The 18,605-nt window shown below is 38.5% G+C and overlaps 2 protein-coding genes across 5 annotated transcripts in view; one reads left to right on the forward strand and one right to left on the reverse strand.

Annotated features, from left to right (window-relative positions):
• LOC134981041 (embryonic protein UVS.2-like) overlaps window positions 1-7,695 on the reverse strand; it is a 56,148-nt gene extending 48,453 nt beyond the window's left edge. The window contains exon 1 of one of the 3 annotated variants that reach the window (XM_063948169.1): window positions 7,287-7,694. In XM_063948169.1, coding sequence (XP_063804239.1) covers window positions 7,287-7,316 — 30 coding nt within the window. In that variant the 5' untranslated portion in view covers window positions 7,317-7,694. Of the gene's footprint in view, window positions 1-7,286 lie in introns of all 3 variants that reach the window. The other 2 variants (XM_063948168.1, XM_063948170.1) reach the window with 2 other exon arrangements.
• LOC134981043 (embryonic protein UVS.2-like) lies at window positions 884-13,192 on the forward strand. 2 transcript variants are annotated; one of them, XM_063948172.1, is made up of 12 exons: window positions 884-898; window positions 1,319-1,366; window positions 2,788-2,847; window positions 5,597-5,731; window positions 5,824-5,941; window positions 6,180-6,358; window positions 6,464-6,545; window positions 6,659-6,786; window positions 7,942-8,057; window positions 9,842-10,067; window positions 11,695-11,813; window positions 12,030-12,248. In XM_063948172.1, exons 4-12 carry the CDS (start codon window positions 5,632-5,634, stop codon window positions 12,246-12,248), a joined length of 1,287 nt encoding a protein of 428 aa, XP_063804242.1. In that variant the 5' UTR covers window positions 884-898; window positions 1,319-1,366; window positions 2,788-2,847; window positions 5,597-5,631. The 2 variants fall into 2 exon arrangements, with proteins under 2 accessions (XP_063804242.1, XP_063804241.1); XM_063948171.1 differs by lacking the exons at window positions 884-898; window positions 1,319-1,366 and adding an exon at window positions 12,863-13,192 and having other exon boundaries at window positions 2,794-2,847; window positions 12,030-12,240.
• The last annotated feature ends 5,413 nt before the right edge of the window (window positions 13,193-18,605 follow it).

Consider the following 18,605-nt stretch of genomic DNA (forward strand, 5'->3'; position numbering starts at 1 on the left):
CTGATACTACTGGATAAAGAAAAAGTAATTGAGAAATATGTAGCGATGGTATGACATTGTTTACATTGCAATTATATATTAGGTGACATTTTTTATATATTCAAAAAAAAATTTGGCATTTTTAATATTCAAATGGGGAGATGCATGAAATGTTCTAAATAAGACAAGTGAAGATATTAATTATAAAAACCAATAAGCTTCTGGCTATCATGTATCTATTACAGTCTATAAAATGATAACTGGAAACTGATTGGTTGCTATGAGCAATTTCTCTACCTACACAAGGTTTGGTGCATCTTCCCATAGGTCAGGCAGGTGTGTTTTGCAGATAATGTTGTATTATCATTATCAGCAGTCTGAGACATCTCCCTCATACTAGTAAATTTCAAGATAAAAACATTGATAGCAATCTATTCCTATGACATTATTTTGATCCACATGCAGCTATAGGTTTTCATCTGAAAAATCTGTCATGAGAGCTTCTTCATATATTATATTGGTATGGTGATAAGTACAGACGTGCTGCAACCTAAGGATGATAAAGTAACTTTCAGGGATGCATTTATCATGATGCTGTTTATTACTCCACCATGACTGACCTCAGGAGCTGTGTTGGAGCTACAAGTTGTGCAGTTACTAAAAACCTCGAAATTAGGGTGATCAAACATTTCTGGCTATCCCCCCACAGAGGCTTCCATACTAATTTCAAAACAGCAAAGCAAAAGCCTCTTCTACACAGGCTCCATGTGCTACCTTCTAAGTAGATACCTCTGCAATGTGGAGTCAGATGACGTTTCAACCCTGCTCAGGAGAAGAGGCAGATCATTGTAGTAATTATTGTTATCACATTGTATGTACTTTGTATTTACAGCAGATACAGATGGCGGAGTACGGGAAGGTAACTACATCAGGATTCATGAAGCTAAAACACATAACAACATGGCTAAAATATAATAAAAAGAGGCTAAGAGATGTAAAGGTGAAACGTAGTAAGGGCTGGTGCAAACCATTATACATTGGGTGTAGTAAGTAAGTGATCTGTTATAGTAATCAGGGGACTCAGAGATATAAAGTGACATCTGTAAGTAATATTCTATCAGTGTATCACTAAGTCACTAATTGTAAGGCTGGTCTCTTTTTCAGCACAATAGGTCATTTACTATTCTCTCTCTCTCTCTCTCTCTCTCTCTCTCTCTCTCTCTCTCTCACACACACACACAAACTCTCTTTTTCTCTTTTTTTACACTCATACAATCTTCCTCTTTCTTCTACTGTCTAATTTTTGTACCACCAATATTTTTGTCCTTGTCTATAACAGATCCAAAAACACTGAACACGGTCGATGAGACAGCAAAATCCCATTCAGGTGAGACTTTTGATATTAAGCACAAATTATTTAATTAGTTTAAAAATACAAAATCAAGACAACATATATGTTTCCCTCAAATAATGAGCAGTGCCTATTTCCACCTTCACACCACTATCACCGGGATATTTTATATAAATTTGACAAACTAAACCATTATTTGATGTAGCTGTAGTTTAGAAATTTACTTTAGTACAACGCACAATAGTAACAAGTGATGCAGTTATTAACACTTGCTATATATGTGTTACTGTAGTGACACTGCCATGATGACAGCACTTTCTGTGGTTGGTTACTAGAGCGGAATGTAGTTGATATCCCAGCGGTTGGGCTCCCGACAGTCAGAATACCAACGCCGGGATCCCGAGCGCCGAGAATGCTGACAACTGCACCATAGAGTGGGAATAGAACCTGTGGCGAGTGCAGTGATCCATTAAGCCAGCGGCATGGCGAGCACAGTGACCCCGCAAGAGGCCTTCTAGTGCTCACCCCACTGCCGGCATTCTCACGCCTGGGATTTCTTTGTCGGTATACTGACCTTCTGGGAACCCAGCCACCGGGATTCCATCCCCAACCCACTAGAACGGGTGGTCTTCTGGTTGCCGAATGTCGGGATCCCACGCTCAGTATACCGGCGCCGGAATCCCGTCACCTGGCATACCGACTCATATTCTCCCTCGTGGGGGTCCACGCCCCCTCTGGAGGGAGAATAAATAACGTGGTGCGCATAGCGCGCCACCGTGCCCGCAGCGTGGCAAGTGCAGCGAGCCCGCAATGGGCTCATTTGCACTCGCCGCGCTGTCGGTATGCCGGCAGTCGGGCTCCCGGCACTGGTATGCTGGTCGCCGGGAGCCCGGCCGCCGGCATACCATACTACACCCACTAGAACAACTTACAATATTAGTTACACATCTTATGCTACTGGCTAAAACTAAAAAGTAATTTAGAGTATGTAGCAAGAGTATAACAGAAATTGCTTTGTAAATATACTTTAGGTGATAATTTTTAAATTTGCTTAAAAATAATTTGGAAGTTTTAAGATTGTAACTGAATTTGTCCAGTCTGTTGTCTTATTTATAGTCTGATCAAACTCCATGATACTTATTACTGAATTTCAATATAACGCAGTGCAAGTAACCTATTCTTAACACTTACTATTAGTCACATGGAATTATAGGTTTTAGCAGGTAATACGGTGTGAAGAGAACCTATTCATAGAACACATTTATCTGGTCTGAAGAAAGGCCATGTGTTACATCTAAAGGATCACTGAAAACAACAACTTTCAGGAAAGCAGTTAGTATGATGCTGTTTACTGCACTCCAACAACTTCAACCACAACATAATGTATGCTCAGTACACTATCTAGATAAATGTAATATTCCTGGTTATTATATTGTATGTACATTCCTATTTTACAGGAGATACAGATGCCAGAGACCAGAAAAGTACCTTGGGCAACATCATTGAAGTCAACAAAGGTATCAATATACTACTAAATGCTAAAATCTATACTTATAATAACGTTGTATTGGTTGTGTCTGTACACAAAAACTACAGGATGAATTTGGATTGCGTTCTCACTATTGTATAGTTTAGTACAGTATATATATTACAAACAGTTTTATATGTATGCATGCAATATATCTCAAGATCTATTATGCAGGAAAATACAACTACATATTAATCACTAATCAGGCAGCTTATCTTTACTCCTGAAGTTGCAGTATATATGTCAATCCATTAGATGAGGCACCAAGACAAATATTACTTATCATAGTGTCACTGGCCATTTTACTTGCAACCTATCAGTGTTACTGTAGATTAAATAGCAATAGATTTGGGATCTACAAGATAATATTTGTTTGCCTAAAGTGAACTAAGACTAGACAGTAAGATTAATGGCCCCTTGAATTGGATTTTGTGGTTTACATGAAAAAATAGAAAATTTAGGATTATTGCTCATCAGTATACTGTCGCAGGGATAAACACTCAAGGCTGCAGGCGCAGTGCTCAGGACCAGCTGCTTCTCCCATGGGCAACTTTACATGTCTTGCTCACCAGTTAATAGCCCCAAGCATCTTTTAAACGGCAAATATGGTTTACAAAGACATGTTGTGATCAGTGTCTACAATATAAAATGGACATCACAATATTAGATGCCACTACTGTCTATGTAATATTAGTCCTGCTGATCAATAACAGACATCCACATGTACAAAGCTGTGGGCAAGTGCTAGATTATGTTAGGCTAGAAGTTACAAAAGTGAAATTTACTAAGGGGTGGTATTGTATCACTACAAATCAGATACATTTTTTCAGTTTCAAATAGCAAAATGTATTAATCTTTGGTTTGGTGATAGAAACCTAAAACAGCATCCGATGTTTACAAACCCTACATCCCATATGGTTTATCCATACCATTTTCTATGAGGTCAGAATCATTCCCAGTCCTCTAGACTTGTGGCCGTGAATTGGAATCCCACCCTGGAGATTGCTAGCCCAATGCAGAGTATAACTGAGCCCCACCTAGTACCTGTAGCAGGTGGATAATAATGTTTAGCATTCATACTGTATGTGCTCCAGCCTCCAGGGCACACTAGCATTGCTTCAACAGCATACATTATAAGCTTTGCATAAAGTGACAAATTAGTAGTGCTTCAAGAAATATTAAGTAAAAGGTAGTAATTCCACAATCAAATAACTGTTAATGCCTCCACAATTGCACAGAATAAATATTAACACTCCCTTTTAGATAATATATTATTGCCACTTTAAATTAAAAAAATATTCTCTATTAAAGTGGCAATATAATGTTATATTCCCCTTTGAAAAATGATCCTCCATATGGGAAATAGTAAAAAAAAAAAACTTATGGATAGGGAGGGTGTTCCAAAGTAGCGCTCAGTCAGTCACAGGTAGGCTTGTCTGTCTGGATTCCCGGCTTTGTTGCATCCATAAAGTATACAGTATGTTGGTACATGTGTATGCAACTGAACTACCTATTGTAACACAAAGCAACCTAATAATAGTAAACTGCATTAAGAAAAGCAGTAACTAGACATTTTGGTGCCCCGGGCCACAAAACTATTGGTACCCCCCTATTTTTTCCCAAACATAGACAAAAGGAAAGTCCTGGTCCCCATTGAAAGCACTTGCTATGATTCCTCTTCCCACATTACATCATCCTTTATTTAAAGCATACATTACAAAATAGTCTCGTAGCCAGGATTCGCACCCATGATCTTCCATATTGCAGTCAGACACCTTACTCATGGAGCTATTTTCTCCTGTGTGGGAAGTATGGGAGTATTTTAAAATGTATGCCTTAAATAAAGGAGTGTATGACTGAAGGTGCTCAGAGACATGAGGTGGACATGAGGGTGGTCAGGTGATGCTGAGGATTAAAAAGGGAAAAAGTTGCAAGTGAGATTGATTAAAATAGAAAATTGGCAGGTGCTGCGGAACAGCACCCTCTGCTTGGTAATGCCCTGTGTGGTGGCACATGTTTCACCATGCTAGTTATGGCCCTTGCATTAAAAATAGGAATAATAATAGATTTAATCTGCTCTTTTCTTTTTCCCCATTACCGACGGAGCGCTGTATGATAATACAATTGTTTGTTACCCAACTGCTATACTTCAGTCAATATTATTAGCCGTCAGTACTTGTAGAGTAGGAGCATTACATCTATATTTAGTGACTGTGCTAGGTAGTCCCTTGATGACCAGACCAATAGGTAAGTAAGCTGAGCTTTAATGAAATGGAATAGAGGGTTTGTTTTTCTTTTAAATAATTTAATTTACAGTGGAGAGTAATAAATCATACAGCACGTGATGGTGTATTCCTATAGCACGGCTTTGGATTCTTTTTACTTTTAAACAGTAGTTTGCATTGCAATTTGGCATATTAATCTCTATGTAGCAGGTTGTTTACTTCCCATGTTTTAAATATCACAGTTACTGTATAAAAGTGCTCATCAAAGTGCATAAAATCAGCAGTTTGACTAAACTGTCAGTTAGTAAAAATTGTTTTAATGTTTAGTAGTATTTTCAGTTGGATAAGTACTGTGTAATGTACATTATATGTGGTTTCTAATTCTATACAGTTATTTTACGAAGTAAGGAGAACTGTGTTATTGTACCAAGAAACACATATTGAAAGGAAAGATAGATGGGCAAAATGTACTAACTTATACATGCTTCATGTCCATTTTACTGGTTAATGTAGGTCACAACTTAACAGTACATGACGGAGATATACTTATGAAAACTGGACGCAGCGCCATCAACTGTACAAATTGCCTGTGGCCTAAATCTGCAGATGGGACTGTCCCTATTCCGTACAACTTATCTTCTGTTTATAGTGAGATAACTCTTCCTTATGGTATCCTGAAGTAGTCATGGACGACTATTGTACTAATATATTAATATATGCTCATCTTCCTTTTCCTACAGATGCCAATCAAGTCAACTTATTTAAAAATGCTATGGCTGAGATTGAGACACTGACATGTGTGAGGTTTGTACCTCGGACAACAGAGAAGGATTATATCAACATTATCTCAGGAAGTGGGTAGGTTCTTCCATTCTGTCTTTGTTAAAGAGGAAAACTAATGTAACTTAATGGTTTCTGGTCATAGAAGCAGAATTCTCTTACACTTGATCTTTACAATCAATGCTAATTCTCCATAAAAAAAAGTAATTCTCAAATAGTTTTAAATTGTTTGTCCAGCGATGACTGTTTCTTTCCTTTTGTGAACAAGTATAAGTAACCATTGAACATACTCTAATACTTTCATCTTTGCTTCCAGCTGTACATCATTTATCGGACGACTAGGTGGAGGTCAGATGGTTGGAGTATCTACTGATGGTTGCATGTTTAGAGGGATTATTGAACATGAGCTAGATCATGCCCTGGGATTTTACCATGAGCATATGAGAAGTGACCGCGATAACTATATCAACGTCAATTTCCAGTATATCTCACCAGGTAGTACATACATCGCAATTTCATAAACTATTGCTTTGTTATTTAAGGTTTTGTGTTTTTTCCGTGTGACTGTGAGTTGCAGTAATTGGAGGTTTCTTGTTACAGGTGATGCAGGAAATTTTCAAAAGGCAAAAACTAATAACCTGGGTCTGGAGTATGATTATGGCTCAGTGATGCATTATGGCAGGTAAGTTACTGTACGCAGAGTTATTACATGATAGATGATGATGGGTGAATGTGATTTGTGCACATTGATGTTATAGTAGTCCCTACTGATATTGCCATATCTCTATGTGACAGCTACGACTTCTCTAATACTACAAACCAACCGACCCTTGTACCCAAGCCTGATCCAACTGTGCACATTGGCCAGAAAGCTGGACTGAGTATCTTGGACATTTCTAAAATAAACCGTCTCTACCAGTGCAGTAAGTAAAGCGCTCGCTCTCTCTCTCTCTCTCTCTCTCTCTCTCTCTCTCTCTCTCTATCTCTATCTCTCTCTCTCTCTCTCAGTACACAAAGTACTGAAGTTTTAGTTAGTAGTAAATCCGGGTAATATATGTTCAATTTCCCACCTTAGCTAAGCCATGTTACACTGCAGGAAGTAGCAGGTAGGGCAGGGCGGTGCCGCGCTTCCTAATTCAACTCTAAAACTCAATATAAATATATGGCTGCCACTTATTTGTGTGCTTTGCATTTAAATCTAATATTCAATATGTCACTGTACTAGGATGGTTCCCAATAAGCAATAGTCAATATCAAAAGGTAATAATGTAACTGCTTCTTATTAAGTGATGACACAAGGCTTTAAGTAATTAATAAAAATATTTTATAAGCAGAAAATAAATAATTTAAATATAATAAATAAAAAAGTAAATATCAGACGCAATTACATAAAAGTGAAAATATTATATGCATAAAACTGTACCTGGTGAATCCTGTTAGCAGATGTAAGCATGCAAAGGGTTAATTTCCATGTAAGACCCTCGCTCAGACCTGGAACCAGACAGTCTATATGTGCAGTCACCTTAGGAGGCTGCGTGGATATGAGTAACGATGTCCCGGCAGTGCTGCCAAATGAGTGGAGAGGGTTCCCTGTAATACATAACTGATCGCTGGAGACAGAGTCAGGACGCTGCTCAGGGTGGCGGAAGTGACGTCAATGCATTTTGTCTCCTGGACAGGCTATGCATCTGTGTGTCACAGCAGGGTTTGCCCAGGTGTAGTCTCGCTGCTTTTAGGGAGATTTCTTCCTAACACAAAGTGAGAACTATACACTGGGTGAAGTAATCTGTCACAGATGTGTCCTCCTCATTTGTGGCTGTGATGCATGTGAGTCACGGGATAACAGGAGAGCGCCTACACGTGCACACCCTATCCAGACACTTTATCCGGGAGACCAGCTGCTGCGATCTAGCGCGGTATGCAGTGTTGTGTGTGCATCGTGGGTACACTGAGGAGCGCTACATGCTGCAGCAACACAGGAGGAGGACACAATTGTGTAGGTCACCTTAATGATATAATGACTTATCACACCTTATCACATCTACACACATTTAATTATATCACTTTCTACCTCCTAGATGTCTGTGCTTATTTGCTTAATGCTCAGAATGGAACCTTGACCTCAGCCAACTATCCCTCAGCCTATCCCAGTAATGCCGACTGTGTCTGGTTGATCAGGTCCCCATCTGGACAGGTACAGTAATGAATGGGAGTAACAGGTGACAAGCAGAAGGAAGGTGTAACACACAGGAATGCTATAACACTGTAGCATTACATATGATACACATTGATGATAAAAAACAACGTAGTACTCACCTTAGGAAAGGGCTGCATAAGATTCAATAACCAGATAATAGATATCACTATATTTAGAGAACAAGATACACACACAAACATGTATATATTTTGTGTGTTGTGGTACTCGACACAACCCCAAATGAAAAGTGCCTTTTATGTACTCATGTGCATCCATCTCTAGTGTAGAATTCAGCAGTCATGTAGAACTACTGTATATATGTGTGGAGTTTATACTGTATGTTCTCCTTGAGTTTGAGTCTTTTTTCTCTTGGCCCCCATAGAAACATTGGGAGGCTGCACAGCCTGTAGCAAAATGAATCCTTGTGTATGTTGTGTATGTGGTATGGATATCATTTGTAAAAGTCACTGGAGCAGGGACTGTTGAGAATGATTAAATCATCTTTGTAAAGCAGTGTGTAATATGTGAGCACTATACAACAAGTACTAAATGTAGAAAAAAGATACAGATCGTAACAAGTGATAAGAAACCTGGGAGAAAGCTGTACGGCAGGAGGAGGGACACCAGCTTCTGTGGTAAATGACATCCTGGCATTCCCTGCTATTAGGACATGATAACACTGTGGCTGGGCATGCTGGGATGTGTAGTATGACAGCAGCTGGAGTGTCGCAGGTTGCTTACACCTGCTGTATGGTTTAAGTTTACAATTATATAGATTTCATATAACAAAACCAAGTGCTGATAAACATTATGTTTCACATTGATGTACAGCACCTGCACAGATCAGACCTAATGTGTGCACAACAAGAATTAATAACCAAACAGTATACCAAAAGTACATTTTTTATTTTACCCCTGATACAATCTATGTTGGTGCACATGTGCATGTTGACCTACCACCATATTTATTTAAATAGGGAGGACACACATACCAGGTAGCACATGATGTTTGATAATGGGGACACTTACCGAGAAGCTCTACATAGTAACATAGTTTCTGAGGTTGAAAAAAGACAATTTGTCAATCGAGTTCAACCTATTTGTGGTCTCCTATACTGTATTATTTTGTTAGCACTAATTTTATATATTGAAAATGATGAAGAAGACGGACGTTATTTTATTATTTATTTTAAATATAGTGCGCGATCCACCCACCATAACCATGTATATCCTTATCCATTAAGAATTTATCTATCCCAATCTTAAAAGTGTTAACAGAGTCCACCATTACTACTCTCTCAGGCAGGGAGTTCCAAGCACGTATTGTCCTTACTGTGATGAAACCTTTTCGTCTCATTGTACGAAATCTGTCACCACATGCAATTACTTAACTAAGGGACTGACCTCCTTACAGTTTAATCTCCTGAGTATTGTATCATATCCAAGAGAAAAGAAGGATTGGGGGCATCATATAAATGGTGACATACAGTAGGATTGGATTGTATGATAATGATCAGTTTTAGATTATGACAATACTCAAATGATTAATCTTAGAGAAGAAGATTGCATTCTTCATGAGATTACACCCCACAAGGGATCACATCCTCCAGGAGGCTATGTCCTCCAGATGATCTCATCATCCAGGGGATCAATTCTCCAGGGGATCACATTCTCCAGTCTGGCATAAAAATATGTAATTTAAAACACATAATATCTTTTTTACTAATTTAAATGACTAAATAAATATGTTATTGCTGACAGACTGTATGTCTTATATTCAGGCTACCCTGAGTTTTAGTGGCTTTGATGTCCAGTCCTCACCTGATTGTGCATCTGACTACATCAGGATTTATGATGGTCCCAGTACGGCATCTCCCGTGTTGCTGGACAAAACTTGTGGGACTGGCCTGATCCCTCTAATTGTTGCTTCCACTAATCAGATGCTGGTAGAGTTTACCAGTGACAGCAGTGTTACCGGGGTTGGCTTCAAAGCTTCATATAGCTCAGGTACTGTACTCAGTTTAAACATATGTCAATGTTCTGGTTATCTAATTCTACTTACTGTAATATTATCCAAATGCAGCCACGTTTCTTGCTGTGGTTTGTTTTCCATGGCACCGTTGTTTTTAACAATAAACCAGAAAATGTATTTTACAGATAAATTTATTAACTATATGTCCCAAGATAAAATAAAATATCTAGATAATCACACGGCCAGCATTACAGACACAATACTACACCTGCTTGTCTGCAGTGTTACTCTAGTTACTCTATCAACTTTTGTAAGATTTCTTCAGTATCAGATAGATGAGACTGCCACTGTACTGTATGCTGTAACTTTTTTCAAAGCAGTAGAAACAGAAGGAAAACTATCCTTAAATCTTATAGATGTTTTCTAGGAAACAAAATCAAATCAGACTTTATACACCCCCAAAGCTCCCACCTGCTCTCCCTTTACTGTACATATACTGTATATATAACCTTGTCACAAAATATACCCCCACTTGCCCACTCAAATTTTCCTGAGACCTACACCTTTCCTCCCCCTGGTAACCAAATGAACATCTCTTTCCTGCATAGCAGACTTCTTCCACAGCACTTATCACATGTGGAAATCCCTATTCCACTTGACCATGCTCTTGTCCAACCTTCACATCCTCAAGTGGTCCCCAAAACCCCATCTCTTCACAGAAGTCTTGGTCCCTGCCACCAGCAATATCTCATACCACTAATCTTATCTACTCCTGCCCTACCATTGTCTTCTGTCTCCCTCTGTCACCCCCCTCTAGAGCAAGGCCCTTTCTCCCCTATGTGTCAAATCTTTTCCTGGCTTCCACCCATTAACACATTGTCCATTCTTTGTGCTCTCTCTAACAGTAAAATCATTATATGTTATACACAATGCCTGAATAGCATGACCATTCCTGCTGGAAAATGCCCATAGGTACGGGAATTCAGCAAATCCCATATGTCCTTTATGTGTGCACCAGTAATATGCTGATCTGCTCCCCAATTCCCATAAATGCAAATTCAGGGCAACGACCAAAACTAAGGCAACCAAACCACATGGAGAAAGGGAAAATTAAGTAAAAAAGCCTCAGTCAGGGTGCACATAACATTTATTAATTTCTGAGGCCCTAAACATCTCCCACAGCTATAAGCTGAATGCACACCATGCAACAAGTCATAGCTCATACTAAATATTTTCTAACAAGTTCAATAAACCTCAAGGTATAAACTCCATCAGTAAAAGTGAGACTTCTATTATTCCTCTGTATTTGATTTACATTGTTTGCGTCCATGCCTATCTGGCACTTTGGATATTGTTATGAATACATTATTATAATGATGATGATGATGATGATGATGATGATGATGATGATGATCAGTAAACCATAGGTATGTAGTAGTAGACATACTGTATTTACAAACAGAACTGCTAATGAATGGCTTGTCTCTAATCAGTACTGAATCTGCAGTATAAACACTAAGCTTTTATAGAACTAAAATAAAACTCTTATGGAAACTTTGCCATTTATTCTTTATATGTTAGAGCATTACACAGCCTGGTCCATTACTGGATTTTAGATTAAAATGCTGTTTGTTCTCTTCTTTATACCATATCTTCCTAAAGTACAATGTGGAGGAAATTTCTTTGGCCATGAAGGAAACTTCACATCTCCTGGATACCCGACTGCATATAGTGCAAATTTGGATTGTACCTTCAACATCACAGCTCCTGTTGGACGTCGGGTAAGAAGGGTTTTGCAGCCTAAGATAATTTGTACAGGGGTGTTAGTAATGTTCTGGAAGCTTTATTATTTGGGGAATGCACTACATATACATACAGTTAAGAGAGATCATGTTTCATACTCTGTACTGTTAAGTTGTTGCTAACTTTCCGTCTTTTGCCGTCTCTACTTTCTGCATGTCTTTTAACTAATGATAACTGATACTCGTGTTTTACAGATATCACTGATTGTAAGTGATTTTTCGCTTGAGTATTCCCTGCACTGCATATGTGACTATATGATGGTCCTGGATCAATCTGTTATGTACAGTCCATTCTGTGGTACTAAAATGATTCCTTACATAACCTCCTCTGGGAATACCCTGGCAGTGGTATTCCATAGTGATAGGATCAATCAGATGAAAGGATTCCTGGCTACATTCACTTTCAGTGAGTAATACAATCCTATTTATTCATTATAGAGCAATACTATATGCCTACTGTGCTACATTTAGGTCTTAGCATTGGAATATGTGACCTTATAAATCAGTACAGGTTGAGTCTCCCTTATCCAAAATGCTTGGGACCAGAGGTATTTTGGATATGGGATTTTTCCGTATTTTGGAATAATTGCATACCATAATGAGATATCATGGTGATGGGACCTAAATCTAAGCACAGAATGTATTTATGTTACATATACACCTTATACACACAGCCGGAAGGTAATTTTAGCCAATATTTTTTATAACTTTGTGCATTAAACAAAGTGTGTCTACATTCACACAATTCATTTATGTTTCATATACACCTTATACACACAGCCTGAAGGTCATTTAATACAATATTTTTAATAACTTTGTGTATTAAACAAAGTTTGTGTACATTGAGCCATCAAAAAACAAAGGTTTCACTATCTCACTCTCACTCAAAAAAGTCTGTATTTCGGAATATTCCGTATTTCGGAATATTTGGATATGGGATACTCAACCTGTAAATCATGTTATGTGCTAACACCACGTACTCAGTAACTGTTGCATATAATAATGTATTTATTTCTCTTTCCTTACAGTATAACTGAGACATATTACACACCGGGGTTATATATTGTAGCAAGAAGAATCCCTAAATGTGTAAATCATATGACATCACAGGAACAACATCCACAGTATAATCACCTTCTGTATGGGATTCAGCAAATCTGCCTCATTCTTGAAAAACGATGTCAAATGAGAACCATAAATAACAACAATATAATTTCTATACAAAATAGAGTTTAGTCATTAAATAGTAAATTTTATTAGAATTTCTGTCTTACAATGAATTTGATTGCATTGTATTTATGAGTAACAGGAAGAGTAATGACAGTAGAATGTACAATTAATAAAATCTATGAAGTGCACAGCTGTGTGAGACATTATTTATAACCTTGTGCTTGGTATTCAGCGGCTCTTGTTAGTAAATGAACTTGATAAAATATAAATTATTGAATGGGATAACTGATTATCAAGTAGAGCTTATTTCTTTACAGCGGTGGTGATAAAACGTGAAACTAGGGTGTTTGTCTAATAAATGTTTAGTATAAAATAATAATCAGTATTATGATAATATAGCAAAAGCATATACACAATAAATAATACAAATGTAACATACACGGCAGGGGGAAGGAGGGATGTGCACGGATGGGCTGGTGGAGTTGAAGTCTTATGGTCCGGTGTCCAGGTAAAACTTCCAGTGGGTTATGTACCCATTTGTTTGAGTACTTGTTCGTGATAAGTCCCATGTGGAGATACTTTAGTTCCTGAGATGTCAATTCTGCTCTATTAAAGTCTGGGGTGGGTCTGACCGGTGACTCTGCAGTAGTCACATGGACCTCTTCTGCAGTTACAGCCCTACCAGTTGGTGCTGTGCCGAATGCCTTACTCCAGGATCTGCAGCCTTCAGTAAGAGGCTGAGTGGGTCTCCAGGGTGGGTTCTGGCACAGTGCTGCTGGGGGAAGGTCCGACAGGTACACGCGGGAATCAGCAAAATTCTATTTACCTTTTATAGTTTCCAGTGGGGAGGGTGAGCCCACTAAATTGGCTATTCCTCAGCACATCATAGTAATCCCATGCCCCAAAACCTTTTATATTATGTCTCATAATACACATATGTAGTAGATTCTAATGCCTGTGCCCATGTACCTCACATCAATATATTATTAGGTTTGTCATCCTCTGACATCACCAGTATGTATGTATTACTAATAATATGTATTAATGTGTTGTAACTGTACTTTGGATGCTTTTTTCAACTGGGTCACTAGTACCCTAAAAAAAAAACACTACAAAATACAACACACAAAAAGTGATGATAACTCTGCAGGCATTCAACACAAATATTAACTAATAAAAAACATATAAATATTAACTAATAAAAAGGATAAATATCAAAGATATAACCAAAATATTGAAACATTTTCTAATTAGGCCCAAAATACATAACATTCATTCACTTATGAAGCCTACAATGGATCAGTTTATTCCATATGTCAGTTGCACTAGCCCTCTGGCCACTGCTACAATAACTTAGCTAAACATATACAGTACAGTATGTAATATTACTATACATGTATAAATCCAAATTCCTACAAAATTGTGTCCAAATCCAAATGCAGTTGAATTTAGGTTATCATAGAATTCAATGTGAGAATGTGTCGCTGTGGTTCAATATATGAGTGTAATTAGCACACCACATAAGGACATTATAGCGGCAAGGTCATTATCTCACAGGTATCCAAAGTCACTTTACTTACAGTACTTTCTAGCAGACAACCTCTAATGTGGAGTAATGTATCCTAAACTGAGTAAATGCCTCATCTGGGGTAACAATATCGCAGATTGCCAGTCTTTAACTTCTACCTGATGAATGCTGGTCTTTCTAGGGCAATAACTAGAATCTCCATTGGGATCCGGTCTGAAGATCGACACTGTCTAGGTCGACAATGTTTAGGTCGACCACTATAGGTTGACAGCCACTAGGTCGACATGGATGGAAGGTCAACGGGGTTTCTAGGTGAACATGTCCTAGGTCGACAGGTCTAAAGGTCGACATGAGTTTTTCACATTTTTTTTCTTTTTTTTGAATTTTTTTAACGATCCACGTGGACTACGATTGGAACAGTAATCTGTGCCGAGCGAAGCGGTAGCGGAGCAAAGGCACCATGCCCGAAGCATGGCGAGCGAAGCGAGCCATGTGAGGGGATGCGGTGCACTAATTTGGGATCCCGGTCACTCTACAAAGAAAACGACACCAAAAAAATAATCCCCATGTCAACCTTTAGGCCTGTCGACCTAGCACATGTTGACCTAGAACCCCTGTCGACCTTCCATCCATGTCGACCTAGTGACTGTCAACCTATAGTGGTTGACCTAAATGTTGTCGACCTAGATACTGTCAATTTGATGAACCACACCCTCTCCATTACAACAGTGGTGGGCTGCAGTGAGCTCAGTGAGTGTGGTGCGTTTCTCTGCATATTATGATGCAGAGGTTTCATCAGAGTAAGTTACTTATCATCATTGGCAATATTTAAACTGATCTTATCCAATCAAAAGAGACCCTCCTCAGCTATTTAATTAGTTATTTTTAATATCACTCTACATTATACAAATATCACTAGAAATATTATTATTATTATTATTATTATTAGTAGTAGTAGTAGTAGTAGTAGTATCATTATTATTATTATTATTATTATTATTATTATTATTATTATCTTTTATTTACAGTATATGGTGCCACAAATGTTCCACAACACTGTACATAGGGGTTGCAAATAACAATTTGAACAGTACAGAATAGTACATAGGGGAATATACAATAGTTGACTTTACATATACTTAATTATAAAATTACTATACTGAAATTACTTACAGTACTTATTAAGGAGAACACAGAGGAGAGAGGGACCTGAGTGCTATACCTTACTCTGGGAAATGCTTAGACACAAGTAAGTAGAGGGTATAAAAGATGGTGGAATGCAAGGGCTGGACACATATGAAGAGAAGTGGTAGGCTTTAACAAGGTAGCGAGACTTTCAGGGAACAATTATAGGATGAGAGGTTGGAGGTAAGTTTAATTGGACATTGGAGGACATTCCAGAAGATGTGAGAGAAATGATAAAGGTGAGAGTGAGAAAGGTGATCAGATAGGTTAATTGGAGGTGGTTATTCAGCACCTCCAGAGCAAAGTGAGTGGGAGGTAGTACAGTATGAGTAGACATGATTCTGTAGATGTATTTTATGGAGAAGTAGAGGTTATGAGCTTCATAGGTGAGTAAGAGAAGTTTAAATTTTATTTTGAGGCAGATTAACTGCCATTGGGGTGAATAGCAGAGGGGGCAGAAGAGTTAATGAGAGAGAAGAAAATGATGTGGACAGCAGCACTGAAGTTGCTGTACACTGAAGAAGGGAGAGTTAGGAGAGCTGGACAAGAGATTGAAATACATTGCAGTGATAGATTGCCGTAATCCAGGCAATATATAATGAGAGGGAGTATGATGGGGGTTTTATGGTCTCTAGTGTAAGGAAGGGCCTGATCCCAGAAATGTGGAGGTAGAAAAGGCAGGAATATAAATTGGTCTGAATGTGGGAGGAGGAAGAGGGAGCAGTATCGAGTCTGACACCTAGGCAGTGAAGTTGCAGACAATGGCGAGAGATAGTCTATGAATAAAGAAGATGGGAAAAATAATACCCTGGCAGTGGGAAAGATGAGAAAGTATTGAGTCATAAAAGAGGACACCGCTGAAATGCAGTAGAAGACACAGCAGAAGACCAAAGGGGGGAGGTCAGGGGAAGACATGCTCTGATTTATGGGATAAAATGTATGTTATTATTGCTGGGATGAGGGACTTGCCTCAAGTATCCTCCTGTTGGGCTTTATTTCATATTTGTGTGGATGCAGTTGAGCTAGGTTTTTCCAGTCTATTATTTTCTTGTGCGATGAGGGTAGTGCAGGTCATTAATAATCAACATTCTGATCCAACTAATTGTACATCCATAATTCCATCATTATAGATGTACAGTATATATCTATGTAAGGCCCCACTAGAAATGTATGTGTTACACAGACACCAGTGGGTATCTATTTCTTTCCTATTTTAATGGAAGCACATACAGTAAGTGCAAAGCTTCAGGTCACCAAGCAATTAGTAGGCCTTGTTAAGATTATTTTCTATACTGTCTGGTGGTTATACCTTTGATTGGGTGTTAAAACAATTAATCAAAGCATACACACAGGAATAGTTGAAGAGGTCAGTTATTTGGGTGTCTGATTGTTGTCTATTCCTATTAAGCTTTGGTCTCACATCTCAATGGATTTCACTGTAGAATTGCATTGCCCCCACCATTTATGAAACTAAATAACATGTGGATAATTGCAGATAGAATTTGGAATATGGCATATGTTGTTAATTTGCCAGGACACATCATAGCCAAAGAGTTGTGACTTCTCTGTTTGTTTGACATATTTACAGACTGCATGAGGTTCCAGCCAATAGAGTGTCACAGTGGATACCAGTTCATTGCACAAGTTTGGAACCAGTTTGTACCATGGTAAACATCGATCTCAGGGGGGTGGCGGCATTGGCAAGTGCATTCACACTTGCTGAAGAGGCCGGGACAGGCAGCGATGGTGGGGAAGGTGGGCAGTGGGGGGAATGATGGTCATGCTGCATTTGTTAACGAGGTCCTCCCTTGTCTGTACATGTTCAGATGAGGGAGAGGGTCGTTAATGATGCGCGGGAGCGTGCATCGTTAACGGCATTGAGTATATACACTGGACAAGATTGTGAAATATCTCGCTCAGATTGGCCATTCTGAGTGATATCTTTCAAAATCTTACTCTTATGTGACTGAAGTATTAATAACACTTACAGTCAATACAGATATAATAAACTTTACAAATAACATGGAGTTATAATAAATAACAATGGATAGTGACCAAGCACTAAGGGTGAAACGCGTGTAAATTTTGTGGGACACTGGCTGTGCGCACACAAGGTCCCCACTTACAGACAACACCTATGTTCTCTCATACTTCTGGAATAAAGTAATACTGACACTTTTAATTTCCAAAATACACCATCCTAGGTAGTGAGGGTTAAACTCACCTAGGAAATCAATCCCCCATACCCCTTTTGCCTCTCAGTATTTCACACCGCTGTTAGGATTCACTGTCTGTAGACAAATGCGCAGGAACAGCTGCAGTGTCAAATAGGAATTAGAGCCTGTCCCAGTTTCTCTCTTCAACAATCTATTCCAGTTTGGCAACTCTTCTAAAGCTCACAATTACATATGGAGCTTTCAGTGCCATAATGGGAGATGTTCTGATTTGATTTGGTTTGCTGTCTATGTTTATGAGACATTTGCCACACAGCCGATGTACTATATGATGTAAAAAATATTCACCCAACAAATGAGTCAAAACAAATAAAAAGAGTTTATTATTCCTATTTTACTTATGTTGAATAAAACACACAAATATTTTGCTGTTTATCACACTCATCAGCCTGAATTCTTTGGGCTGACAGCAGATGCAGAACAATCTTTTAAACACATACACTGGATCTAGAGACTCTCACTAACCCATTCGATGCCACTAGCAGATGACTAAAAGCTGATCTTTACTCCTACTGTATCATGTATGTGCTTTTGCAACTGATCGTGACACAACAATGGGCCTTATTCAGTATGGCCTGCAAAAGTGCTGAAATCACTATTTGGCGATTTAAGCACTTCTATGCATGTGCGCACACCATTGCGCACATGTGCATG

The sequence above is a fragment of the Pseudophryne corroboree genome, chromosome 12 (genome assembly GCF_028390025.1).
Source record: "Pseudophryne corroboree isolate aPseCor3 chromosome 12, aPseCor3.hap2, whole genome shotgun sequence".
NCBI classification, from domain to species: Eukaryota; Metazoa; Chordata; class Amphibia; order Anura; family Myobatrachidae; genus Pseudophryne; species Pseudophryne corroboree.

Excerpts from the sequence above, each read along its gene's own strand:
- LOC134981043 (XM_063948172.1), top strand. The coding sequence starts at position 5,632 with ATGAAAACTGGACGCAGCGCCATCAACTGTACAAATTGCCTGTGGCCT. Across the intron at positions 5,732-5,823 it reads CAACTTATCTTCTGTTTATA|ATGCCAATCAAGTCAACTTA; the intron begins GTGAGATAACTC and ends CTTTTCCTACAG. Across the intron at positions 10,068-11,694 it reads CAAAGCTTCATATAGCTCAG|TACAATGTGGAGGAAATTTC; the intron begins GTACTGTACTCA and ends ATCTTCCTAAAG.